The 26,265-nt window shown below is 43.1% G+C and overlaps 1 protein-coding gene across 11 annotated transcripts in view; it reads right to left on the bottom strand.

The window, feature by feature from the left end:
* Window positions 1–26,265, bottom strand: part of LOC119972367 (microtubule-associated protein 4-like) — a 516,984-nt gene that overhangs the window by 167,582 nt on the left and 323,137 nt on the right. For 9 of the 11 annotated variants that reach the window (XM_038808936.1, XM_038808935.1, XM_038808937.1 and 6 more), the window contains 4 exons: window positions 17,353–17,460; window positions 16,519–16,629; window positions 13,356–13,475; window positions 572–3,088 (listed from right to left, as the gene is read on the bottom strand). In XM_038808936.1, the coding sequence (XP_038664864.1) occupies window positions 572–3,088; window positions 13,356–13,475; window positions 16,519–16,629; window positions 17,353–17,460 (2,856 nt within the window). The remainder of the gene's footprint in view (window positions 1–571; window positions 3,089–13,355; window positions 13,476–16,518; window positions 16,630–17,352; window positions 17,461–26,265) is intronic. The other 2 variants (XM_038808933.1, XM_038808940.1) reach the window with 2 other exon arrangements.

Here is a 26,265-nt window from a genome sequence, read left to right as displayed (position 1 = left end):
AGGCATTACTATACTAAAACATGCAAATTTGCACATCAGGGATTTCTAACTCTCCATCATGGATGCATCATGGCAGACAACCAAGGTTACATTTCCCAAATGCTAGCTTCCTGGATGACTGTTCATTTTGGGAGACAAACAATTCTAGCGTTCAATATTTAGGTATATATTATTTGGTTTAACATTAGCTCTTACCTTTCTTACTCTTCTGTTCCTCCTCTCCCCTCTTTCCAACGTAAATATGAATTTAACACCACCACATCACAAACTGTTCCCAAAATCATTTTTAAAACCAACCAACTGTCATGCAGTGGGTTATAAGATATTCAGAAAACACAATTTGCTAGTTACAGCCAACAGAATCTTGCGGTTAGTAAGCAACGGATTAGTTATAAATTCGAGAGGAACTGTGCATGCAAAATGATGGATGCTTTAGTGAGCCAAAAGGCAGACATCATGCTGTGCCAATCCAGTCAGTTCAAAATCCTGAGCCAGGATTATTAAATTGAAGCATGTGAGAGGTTGGGTGGAGGGGTAGAGGGTTAGCACTCTTATCATTGGTGGAACACACCTTCATCTTGACGAGGACTCTCATCCAGATGCCCCTGATCATCAGACTGTTTATTTACATTCCCAATCGTGTCTGTTTCAAGAGGTTTAGCATCTTTCTTTTGTTGGTTTGGGATCTTCATCACCTTTGTTTGCATTGAAGTCTTTAGGGCTCTGTCTTTAGGGTGTTGTTCGGGAGACACTTTTCCTCCAGCCTCTCTTTGCGAAGTACCTTTAGTAAATCCTCGTTTTTGGAGGAATTTTGGCCCTGCCTCTTTTTTCAGGGATGCCTTTGAGCCTATTCCCTCATCATCATCCATCAGTTTCGGAACTTTGTGTTTCAGAGAAGGTACAGTGATTTGGTCAGTGCACTCTGGAAAAATGAGCCCATCTTGACATTCCAGTGGACTCTCCACCATCTCCTTCACCTTGGATGTTTGCTGCAACTCTGTGGGAACAGTTTCCCTGCTCTGCCATTCAAAAGGACTCTCCACCATCTCATCCAGCTTAGGCATTTGCTGCGACTCAGGGGGAACAGTTTGTGTGTTCCGATATTCCAAAGGGCTCTCCTCCATCTCGTTCGGCTCAGATATTTGCTGTGACTCAGAGGGAACGGTTTCTCTGTTCTGACATTCAAAAGGATTCTCCACCATCTCATTCAACTCAGGTGTTTGCCATGATTCAGAGGGAGACTTTTCTCTGTTCCGACATTCCAAAGGACTCTCCACCATCTCCTTCATCTCAGATTTGTGCTGTAACTCAGGGAGAGAGGTTTCTCTATTCCAACATAGTGGACTCTCAACTAGAACTTTTACCTCAGACATCTGCTCAATAGTGGCAATTTCACTACAGCAATGCTCTAGAGGAATATCGACTATCCCTTTAATTTCAGAAGTGTCTAAAGTAGTTTCTGTACTCACTTGCTCCACAGGGGTCTCTGCCGAAACTATCACCTCAGATATTTGCTTTGACCTAAGGGAACCTGTATCGCTATTTACATGATCCAGAGGGATCTGTCTTATCTCCTTTACCTCAGGTATTTGGTTTGATTCAGGGAGAGTATCTTCACTATCCACAGGTTTTAGAGGGGACTCAACCATCTCCTTCAAACCAGATTTTTGCCCTGAACAATGGGGAGTAGTTTGTTCTGGAGAAGGCTTTTCTATCTCCTTGACCTCTGGCACTTTCATTGATTCAAAGGGCGAAGTTTCTCTATCTACATTTTCTACAAGGGTCTCTGCCACTTTTTTTACCTCACATGTTTGTTGTAAGTCACAGGAAGTGTCTTCTCCACCTCCATGTGTCAGAGGGGTCAGTGCTACCTCTTGCACCTCAAGGGGTGTCTGCGATCCAGGGGCAGCAATTTCTCCACCCAAATGTCCTGCCATTTCATTCTCCTCAGATGTCTGTTTTGACCCAGGAGAAACAGGTCCTCTATCCAAATGTTGCAGATAAGGCCCTTCCATCTCCTTAATTTTAGATACTTCTTCTGACTCAAGAGGAGTATATTCTTTCCCATCAAATTCCAGAAAAATCAGTGGTGCTACCTTGTTTAACTCAGAATTTTTCTGTGACTTAGGCGGAATAATTTTGCCAGCCCATTGTTCTAGGGGGGGCTCTACTATCTCTCCCAACGTAGAGGTTTGGAGGGACTCAGAAGAGGTGATTTCTCGGCTCCAACAATCCAGAGGATTACCTGTCTGTTCCACTTCTGAGGTTATCTCCATTTGTGACTGGTTGTCTGCATGAGCTGCCTCTCTTCTCTGGTTCCCGACAACAGCCCCCAATTGGTTCACTGAAGGGGTTTTAGTTTTGTGCAGTGGAGGATGCGCTATTTCATTCACTGAACTTCCAGGTGCCCAAATACTACTTTGACTTGGTACACTGTGCACCTGCTGTGCTTTTACTTGCACCCCCGATGCCTCATTACATGCCCCCTCAATGCTCACGATATTTTCCTTGTGTTCCCATGTCTCTCCTTTAGGTAGCTCTACCAGTCGCTGGTCAGAAACAATTGCTTGAGCCTCTTTAGCTTTAGCCTGTATATCCACTGTAGGAGGTTGGGCTCCTTTTGGATGTGAGCGTTTTTTCTTTTTCTTTTTCTTCTCCACAGCCACTTTTACTACTGGCGATTCCATTGATTGTGCGGTTTCCTTAACCTCCTCTGCAAGCTTACCTTTCCCAGGGATCCGTTCTAAAGATGGAGTTTCTGTAAGTGGGACAGCAATACTCGTGGCACTTGTGGCATTAAGTTCCATGGTACCCACTGACAACTCAAAGTTCCCGCAGGCTGGTGGGACTGATTCAGTGGACGCATTAAGTCCTGCACCACAGGCCAAGTTCTCCAGTTGGGGGGTGCGTGGTGAGGTTTTTGTTGATGTTTGCAGTAAAGCATCAACTGCAACAGTGGTCTTCATCATGTCTGAAACTAGCAAGTGATCATCCATTAAGCCAGCACTCAAAGCTGGGTCACAACGGTCTATAGGGTGGAAAGATGTCTCAACTTGGTTCGGGCTGATGAATGGTACACCAAATTCTTCTATATACAAGGGAAAAATAGCAGCTAAATACAACATCAAAGTTATCAACACTCAAAACACATTCAGCATATTCATTTTTGTTCTCTTATATGTATGTGAGGGAACAACAATTGCATAATTAAAAAAATGTAAACAATACTAATGTAATAGAAGCAGTGAATTCTGTTTTATTAAGTCACACGGAGTAGTAAGGCCTAGGTTCAATCCCAAGTCTGTAGCTAGTCACTAGTTCCAGTTTGAGTGCCATATGGTTACAATTATTGGCTTCCAAAGTCAAGGAAGGGATAAACCAAATCACTGGACATCAGCTGAAGATAGGGGCGTATTTGTATGCAATAGTCTCCCTTACTTAAATCTGGTCACTTGAGAAATACCAAACAGCAACCAACATCCATGGAACTACATTATCAAAACAGTCCTGTACACCTTCAAGAAGGGAGGGGGAAAACACAGGTTAATAATTTTGCATTGGGAGCACATAAAAAAAACATACACCCATCCTTTTCACGACTGAACTGCATAATTCCCTTTAAAGTTTTTTGCATGGCAGCTCATGTGCGGTAACTTTAAGAAGCCAACTTGTGCATGACCTCTGAAGGACCTTACAAGTTGTACAGCTGCCCATTTCAGAGGGAATATTTCTCTCCTCTCCACATAGAATTCACTTGCACATTGTGTGTCAAGGAATACAGACAGCAGCAATTCTAAATATAATTGAACACCAGCACCTCCCTGTCGTTTAATGTCATAGAAATTGCCCTAGCTGAACCAATCAGAAACTTTGGGCTGGAATGAGGGCAGGCTCCCTGCACCCCAGCATAAGTTTCAGGTGTGAGCCCAGGAAGGAGGCACACTCCCTTTCACCGACCAGCAGCCCGCAGGGTTAAACTCATATGTCTTTCCTGTCACCCATCCTCAGAGCACCGATGGAAGGAGGTCCTTCATTGGACCTTAATTACACACTTAAAAAGGTCTCACTGAGCCACGAGCAGGCGACCCACCTGACATTCCCCCCACCGGCCATAAAAGTTGAGACGGAGGCATGTGGGCCAATTGCAGGCACACCGTTCATGGCATCCATCCTATTTTACAGGTCCATGCACCTGTTTTCCAGCCTGTGTGTGACCCATAAAATTCAGTCTTTTGTCATCATTTGTAACATAGAACATTACAGCACAGAACAGGCCCTTCGGCCCTCTATGTTGTGCCGAGCCATGATTACCCTACTCAAACCCACGTATCCACCCTATACCCCCAACAACCCCCCCCCCCCCCCCCCCCCCCCCCCCCCCCCAACCTTACTTTATTAGGACACTACGGGCAATTTAGCATGGCCAATCCACCTAACCCGCACATCTTTGGACTGTGGGAGGAAACCGGAGCACCCGGAGGAAACCCACGCGCACACACACGGGGAGGACGTGCAGACTCCGCACAGACAGCGACCCAGCCGGGAATCGAACCTGGGACCCTGGAGCTGTGAAGCATTTATGCTAACCACCATGCTACCGTGCTGCCCCCTGCTGCCACATGTTGGCCTAGATCTTCCAATGCCAATTGTGGCCACTGCTGCGTATCAGGGTGCTCCAGAAGTCCTCACTCTCATACATACATGGTAATTACCCTGCAAGTTAAAACTGCCAATGGACACATTGACACTGCTGGGGCCCCTCCCAAAATATCACCAACCTCACAAAGACAGGGCCTGTGGCACGATACTTAACCGAGTACTCAAACCACCCTCACACCCGACTACCCACCCCGCCAACCTGAACATCCATCCCTACTCCCTACACTCCTCTACTCAACTTGCACCACTAAAGCTCGTAAGACCTTTCAAATCTTGCCTGAACAAAGTAGCTGACATTGTTAAAAAAAAAAGGAGGCATGGCCTCTCTGTTGATCCTTTGTGCACTGCAACACGGGATCACTGTTGTAGCAAGGACAGGAAGGTTGGCTGCAAGGTTGGGAAAAGATAGGACTATAATCATCTTCACAGTCAGCAGTGAGTATGCCAGGAACACCGCTAACTGGAAGATTTGGGCAAAACATTTGGTGCAATTGATATTTTTGCTCGATAGTCAACTAAAAATCAATGTCCCAACTGCAGTAAGATTAGTTCTGAAGCTCTTAGTAAAAAATTATTTTTGCCAGCATGTGTGCCTTCTTTTCCTGAAAGTACAGACTCTGACAGCAATATTATACAGGAGCATTAATCAAATGGACATCCTCCATGGCAGCCCAGCTCTTTGATGGTAAGGTGGGGGGCAGAGGCCGTAGTGGGATCATCACAGCGGTGCCGGATTCAGTACTCTCCCAAAGGCAAAAATCACACAATTATACAGCAACAGTCATGGGCATTGAGAATGAATGGGAACACTCTTTAATTTTACCCTTTTAGCTTGGTTCCTGAGGGCAACTGTACAGCTGCACCATCCGATATCAACAAACTCAAAACACAAGAGCCTCCTCATCTGTATCAGACACTACATTGAAGAAGGAAGTGCATTCTGAACTTGTAGTGAGGTGAGTAATATGATACATAATTTGTTTTTAAATAAGGTGGTGGGACTAAAGGAACACAAAACATCATTAGCCTTACATGATGCAAGGGAGATGAATAAAAAATGAATAAAGGCCTAAAAACTATATAAATCAAGGCTCTATTGTGTGTGGGCTCCCATTTTGGGTAAAAATGCCTTGTTAATCCAGGTAATTATAGGCTGTTTAGTTTAAAATCTGTGGTACAGGAAATTTAGAGTCTTTGATTATGGATGAAATCCCCAAACAATAAATAAAAGTAATCAGCAGCGTTTCAAAAGAAACTGGTATTTGTATGGCATCTTTCACAACCTCAGAACATCCCAAAGCACTTCACAGTTAATCAAGTACTTTTGAAATGTAGCCACTTGTGCAAAGTAAGGAAATGCATGTCAATTTACACACAGAAAGATCCAACAGACAGGAATGAAATTAATGATCAGAACATCTGTTTTAAATGTTGATTGAGGGATAACTGTGGTGTAGACACCAAGGGAATGAACCTGTCATTAAAGATAAAGTGACTCGGCATTTGAGGAAATTAAAACTAATCAGAGACAGACAGCCATTTAAAGCTATTCACGCTTGGCTAATCTGAGTTTTTTTTTGGAAGAGGTCACCAATAAGGAAAGGAACAAAATATCCACACAAAGTTCCACACAACGTTCCTGGCAAAGGTGAAAGTGCATAGAATTGGAGGCAGCCTTTTAAATTGGGTTAGAAATTGGCTGGGAGATAGGAAAGAGTGGGGGTAAAGGCTACATACTCAGTTCAGCAGCATGTGACAAGTGATATTTCACAGGGGTAACATTTTCATCATATATATTAATAAATTGAGTGAAGTAATAGAAACTTGTATAACTAATATGGCACATAATTAAAAGGTACAGTAAGCATTCCAGATAGGATAGATTAAGTGTGTTGACAGAACCATAGCTAAACAGGTTCAATTTGGGCAAATGTGAGGTCATTCACTGAAAGCCAAGATTGATACACTGGAATATTTTCTAAACTATGAGAAGTTAGTAACTGTTGAGAACAAAGGGATTTGGGAGCCCAAGTTTACTAATAATTTAAAGTTAGTAGACAGATATAAAAGCAATTAAAGCGACAAATGGAATATGAAGGGTTATGAAGGCGAGGAAGTTGTGTTTCTGTGTATAGAGCAACATATGGAATACGATGTTCAGTTTTGGGTACCATACCTCAAGTTGGATCATTGGTCTTCGGAATGGGTACAGTGCAGATTCACTGGAATGATATTAGAACTTGGAGGGTTAAATTATGAGGACAGGTTGCATAACTTGGCCTGTATTCCCTTAAGTATAGAAGATGCAACATTTTATTACATTAAAGGTGCTATGTAAATGCAAATTTTTGCTGATCTTATTGAAGTGCATAGAATGTTAATAGGATTCAACACTCCTTTAGTACTGCACTAAATTGTCAACAAAGGATATCTGCTCAAGTCTCTAAGTAGAGCATGACATTGTTAGCCATGGCCCACGGTCGGCACAGATACCTCAGAGACAGAAAGTTGTAATTTCAAGGCCCATTTTAGAACACAAATCCAGGAGTTCTTCCCGATGTCCTGGCCAATATTTATTGCCCAGCGATCATCACTAAAACTGGACTATGTGGTCATTGTTGCAGATTATGGGAAAGTATAATTAAAGTGTTTAAAGTTAGGAACAGAGGGGACACAGTAGATAGCAGATTATTTTCAATATTTGAATGGTCTAGAAGAACAGGTCACAGATACAAGATTAACTTTTAGAAAATAAAACAAGAAGGCTTCTTCACACAGAACTGAGAGGGTGTGGGATTCCAATTCTGCTAACATTCAAGATTAGATTGGATATGTAAATAAAGGAAATGAGGATAAAGGAATATGGAAACAGGAGGAATAAACATTAAGGAATAAAAAGTGGTTGGATTGATTGCATTTTCATGTTGCAACTTCTATGTAGTGTTATTTTTCCACTGGGCCATTCAGTGAAAAAACTCAGAAGTCTCTGGTTTCTAAAGATTAGTGTCACACTGGATGCACCAAATCTATAAGTTATTCAGGGAAGGTGGAGCAGGGGAAATAAAAGCCTAAAAGCAGGTTGAAAACTTATAACCCCACGCCCTTCAGTTTTTATTTTGTCTCATCACATAATTTCCTAGACAATGGGAGAAATTAAATATCTGCATTGTACCTCCTCAAACCACTATCAAGTATTTTATTTTATGTGTATCTGGGATACGAGCATCGCTGGCTAGACCAACATTTACTGCTCATCCGTAATTTCTCTCGAGAAGGTACTGACTGGCGAGCCGCCTTCTTGAGCCATATGGTGTAGGAACCCCACTGTGGTGTCAGGTAGGGCATTTCAATAATTAAACTTTTAAAATAATAATACGAAGAAACAAATTGAAAATTATTCCTCATGTCAGCATGGGTCTCATCCCCACAACTCAAAAGGTGTGCAGGGTAGGTGGATTGGCCAAGCTAATTAAAAAAACAAATTTAATTTAAAAAATACAGACGAGCTGTGTTTACATTTACACTGTGTCTAGCATTTACAGACTTATTGTTGTAAAATGAAGGGATACTTAACCACACAGTTCACGTCTTAAAATCAATATGAGCATTTGTCACTTCTCATCAGTGACACTTGCCAGATGTGCTTTTGCCTCTGGCTGCAAAGTGGCATAACACAGTACCCACTGCTTCCCTCCCTCCCTGTGGTTCAACAATGCTCAGTTCATATTCTGAAACTGCTGACTGCATGACCAAGCTAGTAGTTTTCAACCTTCAACCATCATTTCTTGGCACACATGTTGTAATGCCAACTTACTGCATCACAAGCATATGGCCTCTTCTACTAATCTGCTCATTATTCCCTTGAGGTTGAATCCTACTGAGCATTCATTCCACACACTGGCAGTTTATTTTAGTACTTTGTTCTCTTGGCCAGACAGTCAAACTCAGGGGCGTGACCCGCGGGCGGGTGTCAGATCCGTCCGTCGCGTCGCTACCGATCGCGCAAATCCACGCGCAACAGCTGCAGCAGCCAGCTTTTAATAATGCCGGCTGCGAGCGGCCTCAAAATGGCCGGAACCGATCAAAAAAATTTGGCCGCGCTGCGCATGTGTGCCCGATCATCGGTGCGCATGCGCAAAAGTATGCGCATGCGCACTGATGATCGGCATGCATGCGCAAGTGCGGCCACATTTTTAAAAAGAAAAAAAATATGGTCGCAGTCTTTTTTTTCCCAAGTTCGGGGGGACAAAGGGACCATTGAGGCCAAAGGGACCCAAAACCATTTCCTCCATTTCAGTCAGCAACAAACAATGTAAGAGAAAATGGTGGGTCGCGCAGGTCAGCCGGCGTGGGTCGCGAAGGTCGCGTCAGTCCGAACGCAATTTTGGCGCGGAGAATCCAGCCCAAGGTGTCTAGTCACCAGTATTAATGGGCCATGTGACTGTAGATGGCATTCGAGCAATGCTTTGTGTGTCCTGCATGTACCAGCAGGGGTCAGTCAAGATGAACTATAGTCAATTTATTTCTCCCTCCAGAAAGCTGAGGCCCTATTGACCCAACTGCAGGCCATTCATTGCGTAGGGGGATCATTCCAGTGTGTATGGTTTATTATTATACCTTATGGTGTATTGGCAAACTAAACCTATTCTATGTATGCTATGTGACACAACTCTCTCTATTTGTTGACTGCAAAGCACCATTAAAAACAAAGTCAGATCAAATTTGCAAAGCTGAGTTTTAAAGAAGCCTAATTCAACTCAATCTGAACTAAACAGAAAAGGAACAATGAATGTTTTGACAAGAAGAGAGTTTACATTAAAGTCACCCCCTTTGGGGGCAGCACGGTAGCACAAGTGGCGAGCACAGTGGCTTCACAGCGCCAGGGTCCCAGGTTCGATTCCCTGCTGGGTCACTGTCTGTGCGGAGTCTGCACGTTCTCCCCGTGTCTGCGTGGGTTTCCTCCGGGTGCTCCGGTTTCCTCCCACACTCCAAAGACGAGCAGGTTAGGTGGATTGGCCATGATAAATTGCCGAGTGTCCAAAAAAGGTTGGGAGGGGTTATTGGGTTACGGGGATAGGGTGGACGTGAGGGCTTCAGTGGGTCGATGCAGACTCAATGGGCCGAATGGCCTCCTTCTGCACTGTATGTTCTATGTTTAGCTCAATGACAAAGCTTATTGGAAGCCAAGGAAGTGGCCGCCCCACAATGAAAAGCTACAACCCTTCTAACAAGAGTTTTCTTTCTCATCTGTATTTCATGTTACAATGCATTCATAGACCATAGAACATACAATGCAGAAGGAGGCCATTCGGCCCATCGAGTCTGCACCGACCCACTTAAGCCCTCACTTCCACCCTATCCCCATAATCCAATAACCCCATCTAACCTTTTTTGGTCACTAAGGGCAATTTATCACGGCCAATCCACCTAACCTGCACGTCTTTGGACTGTGGGAGGAAACCGGAGCACCCGGAAAAACCCACGCAGACACAGGGAGAACGTGCAGACTCCGCACAGACAGTGACCCAGCAGGGAATCGAACCTGGGCTCTGTGAAGCCACAGTGCTAACCACTGTGCTACCTAAAACGTCACTTGTGCTACCGTGCATTCAAAACGTCAGATCACTTTAACCAGTCTGTTTTTCTGATAGTGGAATCCTTGCGACACTTTTCTCTAAACACTGCTTCCCACCTCGGTCTCAAACTACTCCACTTCCTAACTACTCTCTTACGCAGCACAAAAAATTTTCTATTCATTGCTGTTTACAGGAACTAGAGAAAGCCATTGGGCCCAGCAAGCCCAGAATTGTTTTTAAATTTAGAGTACCCAATTATTTTTTTTCAATTAAGGGCAATTTAGTGTGGCCAATCCACCTAACCTGCACACCTTTGGGTTGTGTGAAACCCACGCTGACACGGGGAGAATGTGCAAAATCCACACAGACGGTGACCCGGGGTTGGGATCGAACCCGGGTCATCAGCGCCGTAGGCAGCAGTGCTAACCACTGTGCCACCTTGCCATCCCTCCCCAGAGTTTAGTAGAAATGGTTTCTCTCCTCTTGATTGGATCCTGTCAGACAGCAGAGCTGCTTTCCTCTGTATATATGAGCAATGATCATACTTAATTATTAATTTAAAAGTGAGTGTGTCTCATGTTGCATTTGCCCTCAGCAAGGATTCTAAAGTTGCAATATACAAGGCTTGCATCACTGAATGAACTACAATGTGATGCTGGCGTTGGACTGGGGTGAGCACAGTAAGAAGTCTTACAGCACCAAGTTAAAGTCCAACATGTTTGTCTCAAACACTAGCTTTTGGATAACTGCTCCTTCCTCAGGTGATTCACCTGAGGAAGGAGCAGTGCTCCGAAAGCTAGTGTTTGAAACAAACATGTTGGACTTTAACCTGGTGTTGTAAGACTTCTTACTGTAAATGAACTACAGCATTGAGCATTGCATTGTGTTATCATAGAGTGCAGAGGGAAGTAAAAGAGTGGACAATTACAAACAAAAGGCTGATGGAACAATAAAATATACTGGAAAGTTTTATAAATATCACCTCAATGCTCAGAAGCGCTATTTATTGCCTTATATCAGAATTCAGAGTATGTTAGTTTGTGTAACGTAAGGGAAAGGTGTTCAGGTGCCCAGACTGGCCATCAGCCCCCCCCTCCTATACCCTAACCTGTGTATTACAATTAGTCCACAAGTGTGATATTAGAAATTATTTTATTGATGTATGATTCAAGGAGCTTCTATATTTATTTTATTCTTATGGTATGGGTGATGCTGACAAGATCACATGTATTGCTCTGACATGGTGCCGGGTAAGGTCCATAGAGTCAACCACCTTGTGCGCTAAAAGTCACATGCAGATAAGACCCACATGGGTTGGGATTTCCTTCCTTTCAGGACACTATCAAAGACGTTTGGTTGGCACAATAAATCAATAGCTTTTATCATTAATTTTCTGATGCCAAGTTACAAATGACCAGATTTAAAATCAAATGTAATCTCACAGCTGCCGTGGTGGAATTTGAACTCATGATCTCTGGGTTCCTGGTTCAGTATCATAGCCCAGGGTATAAGTATGGTGATTTTATTACTGGACTAGTAGTCCAGAGGTTTGGATTAATGATCTGGAGAAGGGGAGGTGGTGGCATAGTACATTGTCACTGGACTAGTAAAGAGAGATCCCGAGTAATGCTCTGCAGATGGCCAAATTTGAAATCAATAAAAATCTGGAATTAAATAAAAACCCATCTGGTTCACCAATGTCCTTTAGGGTAGGAAATCTGCTATCCTTATCTGGTCTGGCCTACTTGTGACTCCAGATCCTCAGCAACATTGTTGACTCTTAACTGCCCACTCATGGGTAATAAGAGATGGGCAATAAATACTGGCCCTGCATGCGACGCCCAAGTCCCATGAACGAATAAAAAACAAATTGCACCACGGTAGCCAAGAAAGGCAAATTCAGCTAATTACATAAATCTAGAATAAAAAGCTAGTATTAGTAATGGTAATCATAGAGCTACCACATTATTGTAAAAATGCATCTAAAAATGCACCACTAACACTCTTCAAGAAAGAAAATGTTTCATCTTACCCATTCTAGCCTGTGTGATTCCAGACCCAACCAGCAATGTGGTTGGCTCTTAACTGGGCTCTGCAAGGCCTAGGAAACCACACTGATAGGGATGAGCAATAATTGCTTGCCTTGCCAGTGACATCCATGTCCAAGAATGAATTTAAAAAGCTAACATACTATACCTTACAGTAGTCATAGGCATAGAATTTACAGTGCAGAAGAAGGCTATTCGGCTTATCGCGTTTGCACTGGCTCTTGGATAGAGCACCCTACCTAAGCCCACACCTCCACCCTATCCCTGTAACCCAGTAACTCCACCCAACCCAACCTTTTTGGGCACTAAGGGCAATTTAGCATGGCCAATCCACCTAACCTGCACATTTGTGGACTGTGAAAGGAAACCGAAGCACCCGGAGGAAACCCATGGAGAGTCTGGCAGAACGTGCAGACTCCGCACATAGTGACCCAAGCCGGGAATCGAACCTGGGACCCTGGAGCTGTGTAGCAACTGTGCTAACCACTATGCTACGTGTCCCCCCGGGATGAATCATAGCGAGTTCTTCTAATTATATTAGATAAAAACAGATATGCATTAAAGCAAAAGGAACACAGTTTCAACCTAGGCCTGTTCCATTTCACAGTTTTTATTCCCTGCACAGCGCTTCCACATAAACCAAGGAACTATTGTGATATTATCTCAGCTGGTTTCTCGATTTCTTATTCCCCCTAAATATGTCCCACTCCTCTCCAGAAGGCAAGTGTTCCTTGCTGGGGTACAGCTCTCGGGATATTGATTGTATTGGGTTATGTTACTCTACTGACCACTCTTCATGTGTGAGCCCAGGCAGCTAGTCCTTTGGGAAAAATCATATGTGGAAATATTGCAGCCGAACTTTTCAGTAGCAGCCATGGGATAATCACCAGGGCTAATTTGTTTCCCAATATAATTACAACTCTAACTTGCTGAGAATAGTTAACTCAGCACAAACATGGGATTGAACCAAGGTCCTTCAGATACATGTGACTCAGCAGCAAACAGAGTGCACTTACCCACAAGATTACTAGTGAAGTCTAAGTAATACTGCATATTAAATTTCACTGGTTACCTGTTGCGTCCTGTGTTGACTGTATGTGCTCCTGAGCTGGTGTCAATGATAAATTAGGTCCCACTTCCTCTTTTTCCCATAGCTTTACGTCAGCCATCAAATTTCCTGTAGATTCTGCAACTGCAAACAGGGTGACAGATTTATACAAAAACAAATCTCAACTCACCATTTCTGACTACAAACACAAAGTGAGTTAGTGGTGTCATTACCAACTTTGCATTAAAAATTGAGGTTCACAGCACTGGAGCACATCATGCTCATGCCAACTTTCTATTAGAGCAATCCAAAGCTAATCAACTATTCTGTTCAATTCCAAACAATGAACCCTGTCCCCCATTTTGATTCTTATTTTTTGCCATGTGCCAGTTTGAGTCGTGTTTTCTATGTTTTGTTTTTGGACGCAGCTGCTGGTTTAGCTCACTCGGCTAAATCGCTGGCTTTTAAAGCAGACCAAGCAGGCCAGCAGCACGGTTCGATTCCCGTACCAGCCTCCCCGGACAGGCGCCGGAATGTGGCGACTAGGGGCTTTTCACAGTAACTTCATTGAAGCCTACTCGTGAAAATAAGCGATTTTCATTTTCATTTCATTTCATTCTTCCAACAGTCACTCAGCTGGACAAATGTTTTGTCTCTTTCCTACAATCGTTAAGACTGCCTTTGCCTTTTGTTCCATGACACCTTTGCCAGTAAATCTCTCCTGCAACCTATTCTAGAATTTCACTTTTGCTTTTCCTCCCCATCCCCACTTTCAATATTTGTACCCTTGTTCAGTTCTGAAGTAGTCATATTTGACTCTAAACATTAACTATTTCTCTCTCCGCCGTATTTCCAGCACTTTGTTTTTATTTCAAATTTCCAGCATACATTGTATTATGCTTCTATTTCACTATTCTGTTCACCTTTTTAAAAATGTATTTATGGGATGTGGGCATCACTGGCTAAGGAATCATTTGTTGCCCATCGCTAATTGTCCTCGAGAAGATGGTAATGAGCTGCCTTCGTGAACGCGGCAGTCCCTGTGGTGTAGGCACTGCCACAGTGCTGTTAGAGATGGAGTTCCAGGATTCTGACCCAGTGATGATGAAGGAATGGCAATATATTTTCAAGTCAGGATTCTGAGTGGCTTGGAGGAGAACTTCCAGATGGTAGTGCCCCTATGAGCCCGCTACCCAAGATTTCTAGATGGAATGGTCATGGGTTTGGAAAGTGCTGCCTAAGGAGTCCTGGCGAGTTTCTTCAGTGCATCTTGTAGACTGTACACATGGCTGCCACTGTTGGTCAGGAGTGCATATGTATGGAAGAGGTGAAAATTAAGAGGGCTGCTTTGCCTTGGATAGTGTTCAGCCTCTTGAGTGATGTTGGAGCTGCTCTCATCCAGGCAAGTGGAAAGTATTCCATCAATTCTGACTTGTAGGTGGTGAAGGCTTTGGGGAGTCAGGAAATTAGTTATTCGCTACAGGATTCCTAGCCTCTGACCTGCTCTTGTAGTCACAGAATTTATATGGCTGGTCCAGTTTGGTTTTTGGTCAACGGTAACCTCAGTATGTTGATAGTGGGGGGACTCAGTGATAGTAATTGAATGTCAAGGGCCGATGGTTAGATTCTCTATTGCTGGAGATGATCATTGCCTGGCAATTGTGTGGCACGAATGTTATTTGCTACTCGTCAGTCCAAGCCTGCACATTGTTCAGGCCTGGCTATATTTGGACAAGGACTGCTTCAGTATGAGTCGCTACAAATGGTACTCAACATTGTACAATCAGTGAACATCCCCACTTCTGACCTTTATGACGCAAGGAAGGTCATTAATGAAGCAGCTGAAGATGGTTGGGCCTAGGACACTATCCTGAGGAACTCCTGCAGTATCATTCTGGAACTGAGATCATAAAATTTACAGTGCAGAAGGAAGCCATTCGGCCCATCGAGTCTACAACAGCCCTGAAAGAGCACCCTACCAAAGCCCACACCTCCACCCTATTCCTGTAACCAAGCAAACCCACATAACTTTTAAACATTAGAAGGCAATTTAGTGTGACCAATCCACCAAACCCATACATATTTGGACTGTGGGAGGAAACCGGGGCACCCTGAGGAAACACATGCAGACGATGATTGACCTCCAACCATCACAACCATCTTCCTTTGTGCCAGATAGAATTCCAACCAGCAAAGATTTCTCCAGATTCCCACTGATTCCAGTTTACTAGGGTTCCTGATGCCACACTCGGTTAAACCCTGTCTTGTTGTCAAGGGCAATCACGGTCACCTCGCTACTGAAGTAGCAGTATCTATTGCTACTTCAAATATTCATGCACTATTCCAATAAAAGTATACAATGGCCTTTGCCTTGAACCCTTTACCATCTGTTTTGAAGCATTCATAGAATCATAGAACCTCTACAGTGCAGAAGGAGGCCACTCAGCCCATTGAGTCCACTAAGGGGCAATTTACCTAACCTGCACTTCTTTGGACTGTAGGAAGAAACCGGAGCACCCGGACAAAATCCACGGTCACGGGAAGAAAATGCAAACTCCACACAGTCAGCCGAGGCTGGAATTGAACCGGGTCCCTGGCGCTGTGAGGCAGCAGTGCTAACCACTGTGCCACCCACAGTCCAACTGCCCTCTGCATAAATACATTTCTCCCAACATCACTCTTTACTCGTGTACTGACAATTAAATTTAATGGCCCAATTTATTGGCACCACAATCAGTGCATATTTAACATCAACAACAATTTGATTTGTTTTGTATGTGTATGCAGGCTATTAGGAAGTGAAGACTCACGCAATACGCAATCCCATCCTAACCCAGCGTCCACACACACATCCTTTTGCCATTAGGAGTTATTTGATGAGCCCAAGCACCATCAATCCCATCTTTCCTTAGCACAGAAATGCAGAATCCAATTACAGCACCGCCATTGTTACCGCAGCAGAAATTAGGAAGCACAGAGATCAGTGCCTTTATGATCTATACATGTCAGTTCCACAAATCATTGAAACTCTTACCAACATCACCATGTGATTCATAGAATTTGGTCTTAAACTAGTTGGAAGCTTGAGCCGTTTAAAGACCTCCAGGGTCATCGCCTCAAAACAAGTAATAATTCAGAAAAGATATCAGCAAAATGTGCATAGTTGCTACAATTTCATTCTACCTACTCGATTCTGGTTCTGCCGGTGAAAGTGTGGTGCTGCTAATTGTTACTTCCTCCTGATTAGCCCAAAGGTCTTCTTCAAATGCTAAAGGTGCTGTGACTGAAGCCATGGGATCTGCACAAGTAGAATAAAGGTTGGCATGTCAAAAGTAAAAGGCAACATCTTTTGAATATGATTGGAAGATTCTAAGCAGTGCAGATCAGATTTCCCAGGTTAAATTCTTGCACTGTGCCATGTAGGTATAATCTGGCACCAACTGTGCACTGCATCTTCAGGCTTCAAAGGGGATTTATTTTTCAATATCCCCGCTTGCAACCACCATCCAAGAACTTTACTGGAAGATAGATGAGCATACATATGTAGAAACGCACTGACTATAGAAACAGGCAGAGACAACAAGCAAGATTGCAACAGATGCAGGGAATAGCTTGGAGGCTAAAAGTTAGAGGGATCACCTTTATAGACAAGGATTTCCCCTGTGTGTTTTCCAGATTTGCAAGACAGTTCCTAGAAGAAACTCCAAGATAAAGCAGCAGCATTAAAATTATGCCAGATTTAAGTTTAAAGAGTACAGCTTCAAGAATTAATAAGATGCAAGAGCTTCATTTGAGGAAGACAAGATGATGAGACTAAAAATATTATAGGAAGAAGGCCAAAGGAAAGACTTCAAAGTTAAGAGATGGTAGTTGTTTCTTCAACTAGTACTGAGAAATGAAAAAACTGAGTTTTTCAAGAACTGATTAAATCAAGGCAGTCTGATGAATATCCAGGTAAGTTAGGTACCATCAAGTTGTGTTGTAGCAAGTCAAATACACATAGTTCATTGCCGCTTTATACCTGTAGCTTGCCATGAAATATCAAGCATTTGTTCTTGTGGAGGAGCCATTTCTTCAGAAGGCAGTGGAGCCAATTCAGAGCTTCTCTTTTCTTCAACTGACCGCTCTTCTGCAGGTTTTCAAAGGGGGGGAATTTTGCTTCATTAAAATCTGGACAAGTAAATATGATCAGCATATAAAAAAGGCAACAGATATGAACAGCTCAATGTGCAATGGACCTGCACCTCAGGTTTTTTGTGGTAGGGAGGGGGATTTGTTTTTTTCACATTAAACAGTGACTACATTTCAAGTCTTTCATAAGATCTCACAGCAATTTGATGTCCTGAGGTTATGGAGGCACTTTATAAATTTAAGTTATTTCTTTCTTCTTTAATGCATGTGTGGTACTGAGCAATATACTACAATGAGATTCAACACCTCTGCCTGGACAGGAAAATGACAAATAATAAAATAATCTTTTTGTCGCAAGTTGGCTTGCATTAACACCGCAATGAAGTTACTGTGAAAATTGAGCATTAATAGTTTTCCACCCTAATTTGCCCCACCTTACTTCTTACTACTTTTTAATATTTATATGCCTATAGATGACTTTTGGATTTCCCTTTGTTCATTCTCTTCTCATTCTCTCTCATTTTCACTGCCTCTCTGAACTTTATATATTATCCTGGTTCTTACTTGTATTATCTTTATTTTAAATATAAATTTAGAGTACCCAATTATTTTTTTTCCAATTAAGAGGCAATTTGTGTGGCCAATCCACCTACCCTGCATATATTTGGGTTGTGGGGGTGAAACCCATGCAGACACAGGGAAAATGTGCAAACTCCACATGGACAGTGACTCGGGCTGCTTACTCATTATCACCGGCCATCTGTCATACGTCAGAATTTTCTTCTTGACCTTATTCTCTATCTCTTTTGTCATCTAGGGAGCTCTGACTTCAATTGTTCTAACATCCCCCTTTGTGGGAATGGAACTTCTGATACAGCTTTCCCTACCAATCTTTCATTCATATTCACACAGGACAGAAATAAAAACAAAAATTGGTGAAAATACTCAGCAGGTCAGGCAGCATCTGTGGAGAGAAATAGAGTTACCCTTTCAGGTCAAATTGATCTGTCATCAGCACACTTGTTTCTCTCCACAGATGTTTTCTTATTACAGAAGTCAGATCCATTTTCATCCTATTTAAATAATCCCTACTTGGTTGTTATTCCAGATTGCTTGTCTTTTTCCACAGCCAATCTAAAAATGATGGTACTATGATCACTGTTCCCTAAATGTTCCCCTACTGATTCTTGATCCACTTGACCCATGCCAGTTCAGAATCATATCTGGCAATGTCTTCCTCCTTGTTGGATCAGAAACATACTGATCAGAAACATTGGGCAGCACGGTAGCATAGTGGTTAGCACAATTGCTTCACAGCTCCAGGGTCCCAGGTTCAATTCCCGGCTTGACTCACTGTCTGTACGGAGTCTGCACGTTCTCCCTGTGTGCGCATGGGTTTCCTCCGGGCGCTCCGGTTTCCTCCCACAGTCCAAAGATGTGCAGGTTAGGTGGATTGGCCATGCTAAATTGCCCTTAGTGTCCAAAATTGCCTTTAGGGTTGGGTGGGGTTACGGGGTTATGGTGACAGGGTGGAGGTGAGAGCTTGGATAGGGTGCTCTTTCCAAGAGCCGGTGCGGACTCGATGGGCTGAATGGCCTCCTTCTGCACTGTAAATTCTATGAAATTTATGAAATTATCCGGAACACATTTCAGAAATCTCCCTTTCTGATTGAATACTATTGCTATCTAAGTTAATATTAGGAAGTCCCCTATCACTACTCGATGTACTTGCACCTCTTGTAATCTCCATTCAAATTTGCTCCTTTTCTTTGATATTAGTTGGTAACCAATAGAACACACTGAACAATACCTCTAATGTTTCTCAACAGTAACCAAGGATCAAGAATGAGAGGGCACAGATTTAAAGTGATTTAGAAAAGTAGCAAGTGTGATGTGGGAAATAAACCTCTTCTCACAATGAATGGTCCTGGTTTGGAATGCACTGTCTGGAAGCGTGATGGACGCAGGATCAATCGAGGCATTGAAGAGGGCATTGGTGATTACTTGAATAGAAACAATGTGGAGGGTTACAAGAAAAAGGCAGGGGAATGGCACTAAGTCATAACACTCACCTGAGAGCCAGTGCAGCAGACACAATCTTATTACCACACACTGCCTCCTTCTGCGCCGTGACAGTTCTGTGATTCTATCAGCCCCCATCTCCAACACTGCAATATTCTCCTTAATCAATATGCCATCCCTCCACCTTTTTCTCCTTCCTCATCTTTCCTGAATACCTGGGGCGGGATTTACCGACCACCCCACCGTGTGTTTTACGGCGTGGGAGGCAGATGTCTGCCAGCGGGATTTCCCACTGATAGCACCCCTCGCCACCGAGAAACCCGTGTGCCGGTGTGGGGCCAGAATTTCCCACCAGCATGATCAGCCGGTAAATCCTGCCCCATGTACTCAGGGATACTTAAGCTATGCTTCATATTCTCATGTGACTATTTGTGCCTACAGATCACCAATCTTATTACCACACGCTGCATTTCTGCACATGCAGAGTTAGATCCTACTGCATTTACTCTTTCCTCTGACCCACAGATAATACCTTACTCTTTCTTACTGTACCATGTTTCCTCTTCCTAACACTGCATCCCCAGTTTAAATCCTCTTCAGCAGTATTAACAAACTGCCCTGTGATATATCGGGTTTAGTCCTGTCTAGGTACAATCTATCCAGTCTGTGCAGGTCCCACCTGCCCATTACTGGTCCTAATATTTCCGGAATCAAAAGACCTACCTCCGGTGACATCTCTCCAGCCATGCAATCATCTGCTCACTCCTATTTTTATGCTAACTCACACTTGGCTCCATGATAATCCAGGTTACTACCTTTGATGTCCAGTTTTCTAGTCCCTTCCTAGCTCCCTAAAAATAAGCCTTCAGGATCACATCCCTCTTTCTACCCACCTTATTGAATCACAACTTCTGGCTATTCACCTTCCTTCCTCAGAATGCTGTGCAGTTGCTCAGTGATATTTTGACCATAGCACTAGGAAGGCTACATACCATTCTGAATTGACATTAGTGACCATAGAAACGTTTATGTTCCTTCCAACTGTAGAATTCCCTATCACTATTGCTTTCTCAATATCCCTCTCCCCTCCTCAGTATAGCTGAATCCCCCATGGTGTCATGAACCTGGCTCTGACTACATCTCCCAGAGGAACTATCACACTCAGTAGTAAAAAAATGAATACTGATGGTGAGTGAGATGTACTCGGGGAACGCTTACACTAGCCTAATCCTTCTTGATCACCTGCCGATCACCTATGCCTTCTCTGCCTGTATAACCTTAAACTGCAAGACAACACCTCTATAAATGTGTTATCCACAACACTCTCAGTCTTGCAGATAACAGACTTGGGGTCACTACATTGTAACCTCCGAAACCTAGAGCTCAAGTAGCTCTAGTCACAGTCACTTCCAGCAGACAGCTGTCTAGAACACAAGAAGACTGTTAGAGCTACCAAATGACAACTCACAAAATGCTTACTAATCACCAGTAAAGTTGATCAACTACTTCCAAAGGCTATTTGATTACAGTGTAAGATTTATTAAAATAAAAACGGGAGATACTGAAAACTCTCAGCAGGTCTGACAGCATCTGTGGAGAGATAAACAGAGTTAATGTTTTAAGTCCATTTGTCTCTTCTTCAGAGCTCTGAAGAAGTCACATGGACTCTAAACGTTAACTGTTCATCTCTCCACAGATGCTGTCGGACTTGAGCTTTTTCCAGTATTTTCTGTTTTGATTTCAGATTTCCATCCTCTGCAATATTTTGCTTTTATTTTAGTGTATGATGCATTATCCTCATCAACATCTACATTCATTCAGTAAGGGGAAAATCACAATACGTGATCAGGAGCATTAACATCTCTCTCCCTAACCAAAGGCACTGAAGCAAGTTTTAGCATTTCTGCAGCCATCCCAGCTGAGATCAGCCAATCCAACACAGAATGGGACCTGAATGCAAATCCTCCTGGTCTGTTTAGATCAGTTGTACATCAAATGAATAACTGACACAGACTGCCATCAGGAACTACGTGTTATTTTACTGACATAGACCAAAGTCCTCAAGTCTAAATCCTTCAAAGTCCTCAAAGCAATGGGCCTCTATTAAAATATCATAAATATTCCTCATTTTCTGAAGCTTCTCCTGTACACAAAGAAAAACTCTACAGTTGGTGTCACACAATCATTTTCTACAATGATCTACACATAACTCTTCAACTCAATGCTTGAGAAACAGATCAAGCTGTTTTCCTCATTATGATTTGGTATGAGAGCAGTATTACCTAAAATAAAACTCATAGAATCCTAAAAATTGTGACAGGATAGAACAAGCACTTAAGACATCAAGTCCATGCTGAACCTCATTATGATTTGGTATGAGAGCAGTATTACCTAAAATAAAACAACTAATAATAATCTTTATTGGCATAAGTAGGCTTACATTAACGCTGCAATGAAGTTACTGTAAAAAGCCACTAGTCTCCACACCTGTTCAGTTAAAAGAGGGAAAATACAGAATGTCCAAATTAGCTAACAGCATGTCTTTCAGGACTTGTGGGAGGAAACCAGAGCACCTGGAGAAACTCCACGCAGACACGGTGAGAACGTGCAGACTCCACACAGACAGTGACCCAAGCTGGAAATTGAACCTGGGACCCTGGAGCTGTTAAGCAACAGTGCTAATCACTGTGCTACCGTGCCGCTCATACCACACTCACAGAATCCCAAAAATTGTGACAGGATAGAAACAAGCATTTAACACATCAAGTCCATGCTGAAGTTATCCCCCATTAGCCACTGGGTCTTAACCTATTTTTCCCATTCCCCACACTCTACTATCCAGTCTAATCTCACTTCCCGACTCGCATCCCAGAACCTATATTATCCAACCTCAACTAATCCCACGCTTCTCAATCCCCACATCTTTCAATATTTAATACTCCTTTTCAGGCAACAATCAAGTTCCCTTAAAAAAAATATATAGTCTGTTCAGAGGCTATTAATAGCAGATAATTACATATTTTAATCAATGTCTATCCCCTTAATTCTTTATGATTAGTCTAACATTATTTTCTTTCACTAGTTTCTTACTAATCAATGGAAACAAACTGTTATCATGTTGGAAACCATTACATGGTCGTCCTCATATACAGCTTTAGTTTTTCAACTCAGGATAGCTGTAACCCCTCAAGGTCAGTAACATTAAGAGTCAATGGACACTTCTATTCCGCCTTGGGAGGACAGAGCTGTCAATTGTGGCTCACTGCTGGCGCACAGACATTCAAGTAAAGGTGTTTCATTCAGTCCCACTCCAGAGACTTGAGTTGACACTCCAGTGCAGGATTGAGGGAATGCTGTATTGTCAAAAGCGCTAAACGTTGAACACATAATTATGATTTTTTTTAAATTTAGAGTGCCCAATTCTTTTTTTTTTCCCAATCAAGGGGCAATTTTAATGGCCAATTCACCTACCCCGCTCATCTTTTCGGGTTGTGTGGGTGAGTTCAGGGGAGAATGGGCAAACTTCACACTGACAGTTACCCGGGGCCGGGATCGAACCTGGGTCCTCAGCGCTGTGAGGCAACAGTGCTAACCACTGCGCCATGTTACCCTAGAAGTCTGGGGAATTGATATGAATTAAACAGATATTTTGCACCAGTCTTCACTGTAAAATACACCAGTGACATCCCAGAAGTAGCTATAAATCAAGAAATGGAAGGGAGGAACTCAGGAAAATTAGTCACCAGGGAAGTGGTAATGAACAAATGTTTGTGCTGTGGGCTGACAAATTCCGTGGTCCAGATGGAATTTACCCTGGGGTCTTGAAGGAAGTGGCTATTGAGACAGTTGATGCATTGGGTTTCATTTTCCAAAATTCACTAGATTTGGAAAGGTTCCATTAGATTGGAATATAGCAAATGTAACTCCTTTATTCAAAAAGAGAGACAGAAAAGAAGCATCTATAGGCCAGTTCACCTCATCTGTCAATGTGAAAGTGTTAGAGGCCATTATTAAAGATGTTATAACAGGATACTTGGAAAGATTCACGGCAATCAGACAGTCAACATGGTTTTGTGAAAGTGAAATCATGTTTAACCAATTTATTGGAGTTCTTTGAAAAAGTTACATGTGCTGTGGCTAAAGGGGAAATCGGTGGATGTACTGATTTCCAGAAGACATTTGATAAGGTCCAGATCAAAGGTTATTGCGTAAAATAATAGTTCATGGTGTAGGGGGTAACATATTGGCATGGACCGAAGACTGGCTACCCAACAAGAAACAAAGTTAGCATAAATTGATCTTTTTCTAGTTGGCAATTTGTGACACAGGGATCAGTATTGGAGTCTCAACTTTTATAATTTATACAAATGATTTGGATGAAGGGACTGAAGGTATGGTTGCTAAATTTGCTGACACCACAAAGATAGGTGGGAAACTAAATTGTGAAGAGGACATAAAGGAGGCTATGAAAGGACATTGATAGGTTAAGTGAGTGACAAATGGAGTATATTGCAGAAAATGTTAATTTATCCATTTTGGCAGGAAGAATAAAAAAGAAACATATTGTCCAAATGGTGAGAGATTGCAGAACTCAGGTGCAGAGGGATCTGGGTTTCCTAGTGCATGAAGGCTGGTATATGGGCACAGCAAGTAATTAGGAAAGTTAATAGAATGTTACTGTTTATTATGAGGGGAATTGATTACAAAAGTAGAGAGGTTATTTTTTTAAATAACTTTAGAGTACCCAATGTTTTTTCCAATTAATGGCAATTTAGCGTGGCCAATCTGCCTAACCTACACATCTTGGGTTGTGGGGTGAAACCCACGCAGACACTGGGAGAATGTGCAAACCCCACAAAAACAGTGGCCCGGGGCCAGGATCGAACCCAGGTCCTCAGCGCGTAGGCAGCAGTCCTAATCACTGTGCCGCCCCGAGTTTGCACATTCTACCCATGTCACAAAAGGATATGCAGGGTATGTGGATTTACCATGCTAAATTGCCCTTTAATTGGAAAAAAAATAATTGGGTACATTAAATCTTTTTTTTTTAAAGGAATGAATGGGTTGTCTTATGAGGAAAGGTTGGAGGGGTTGGATTTTTATCCACTTGAGTTAAGGGCTGGGTTTATATCCACTAGAGTCAAGAGTAAGAGGTAACTTGATTGAAAGCTGTAAGACCCTGAGTGGTACTGACAGGGTGGATTTGGAGAGGATAGGTGGTGTTCTCCGGCCACGTTCACCCGTAGAATCCTGCACGAGGTCAATGGATTTTTCCATTATCGGCATCTAGCCCGTGGTGTTCTTGCGGTGGGTGGGGCGTAAGAATCGAGCCCAATGTTTCCTCTTGTGGGAAAATTTAGAACAAATTTAAAACTTTTTTGAAAACTAAGGGGTCGCTTCTTTAAAACAGACATGAGGAGAAACCTTTTCTCTCAGGGGGTTGAGAATCTCTAGAACTCTCTTCTTCAAAAGGCACTGGAGCAGAGTCTTTGAATATTTTTAAGGGAGAGTTCCAATGACCGACTACTCTCAGAAAAATGTTCTCATCTGTCTTAAATGAGCGACCCCTTACTTTTAAATCATGACCCCTAGTTCTAGATTCTGTCACAAGAAAAAGCATCCTTTCCACATCCACCCAGTTAATGTTTCCATCAAGTCATTTCTTACTCTTCTGAAGTCCAGTAGATACAAACAAGCCTCGCCTGTCCAACCTTTCCTCGGAAGACAAAACCTTCACTTTCCAGGTATTAGTCTAATAAACAAACAATCTCTGAACTGCTTCCAATGCATTTACATCCTTCCTTAAATAGTTCCCAGCACTCCAAATGGGGTCTCACCAGTGCGCTGTACAATTGACACATAAATTCCCTCCTTTTATATTAAATTCCCTTTGCAATACAACAATAACATTCTATTACTTTTTCTAATTACTTGCTGTACCTGCACTGGCCTTTTGTGATTCATGCACTAGGAATGGTGTGTTAAATGCGGTAACTCCTATCCTCTCACGTGAATATAAAAGATATCAACCAACATCACTAAAACAGACCATCTAACCATTGCATATTGGTGTTAATAGGACCTGACTGACTACAAATTAGAGGCCATGTTTTGTACATTAGAACACTTCAAAATGATACTTAATTGGCTGGAAAGTGTTTTGTGCCATTGTAAAAGGTGCTGTTTAATACAATTTCTCTCTTTATGATGGGGTATCCAAAACTTAATATGGTAGTAAAATTAAAGTTCAACATCAGAGGAAAGTGAAAAAGGAGGACACCAGGGGCGAAATTCTCCGACCCCACGCAGGGTCGGAGAATCGGCCGGCGGCGGCGTTATTCCCGCTCCCGCCGGGTTTGTAATTCTCCGAGCGGCCAAAAACCGGCGTTGTGCAAATCCCACCGGCAGCCTCTGAAAACAGCTGGCGCCGGCGGGATGTCATTGATTTTTAACAGACAGACATTCTCCGTGGCGGATGGGCCGAATTCCCCGCCGACGTGGCCACGGGTCACGTCGGCGAAAAACAGAGTAGCTTTAAAACGGCGTCAACCATCAGTGACCTAGGGCGAGTGCGGGGGTAGCGGCGTTGGAGAGGGGTGGATTGGGGGGGGGGGGGGGGGGGGGGGGGGGGGGGGGGGGGGGGGGGGGGGGGGGTGGGGGGGGGGTGGGGATGGATTGGGGGGGTTGTGGCGTTGGGGGGGTTGCTGGCGTTTGAGGGGGGGTTGCGGCGTTGTGGGGGTTGCGGCGTTTGGGGGGGGTTGCGGCGTTGGGGGGGGTTGCG

The sequence above is a fragment of the Scyliorhinus canicula genome, chromosome 10 (genome assembly GCF_902713615.1).
Source record: "Scyliorhinus canicula chromosome 10, sScyCan1.1, whole genome shotgun sequence".
Taxonomy (NCBI): domain Eukaryota; kingdom Metazoa; phylum Chordata; class Chondrichthyes; order Carcharhiniformes; family Scyliorhinidae; genus Scyliorhinus; species Scyliorhinus canicula.
The sequence above is the reverse complement of the archived record's forward strand: the minus strand, read 5'-3'. Positions and strand labels throughout refer to the sequence as shown.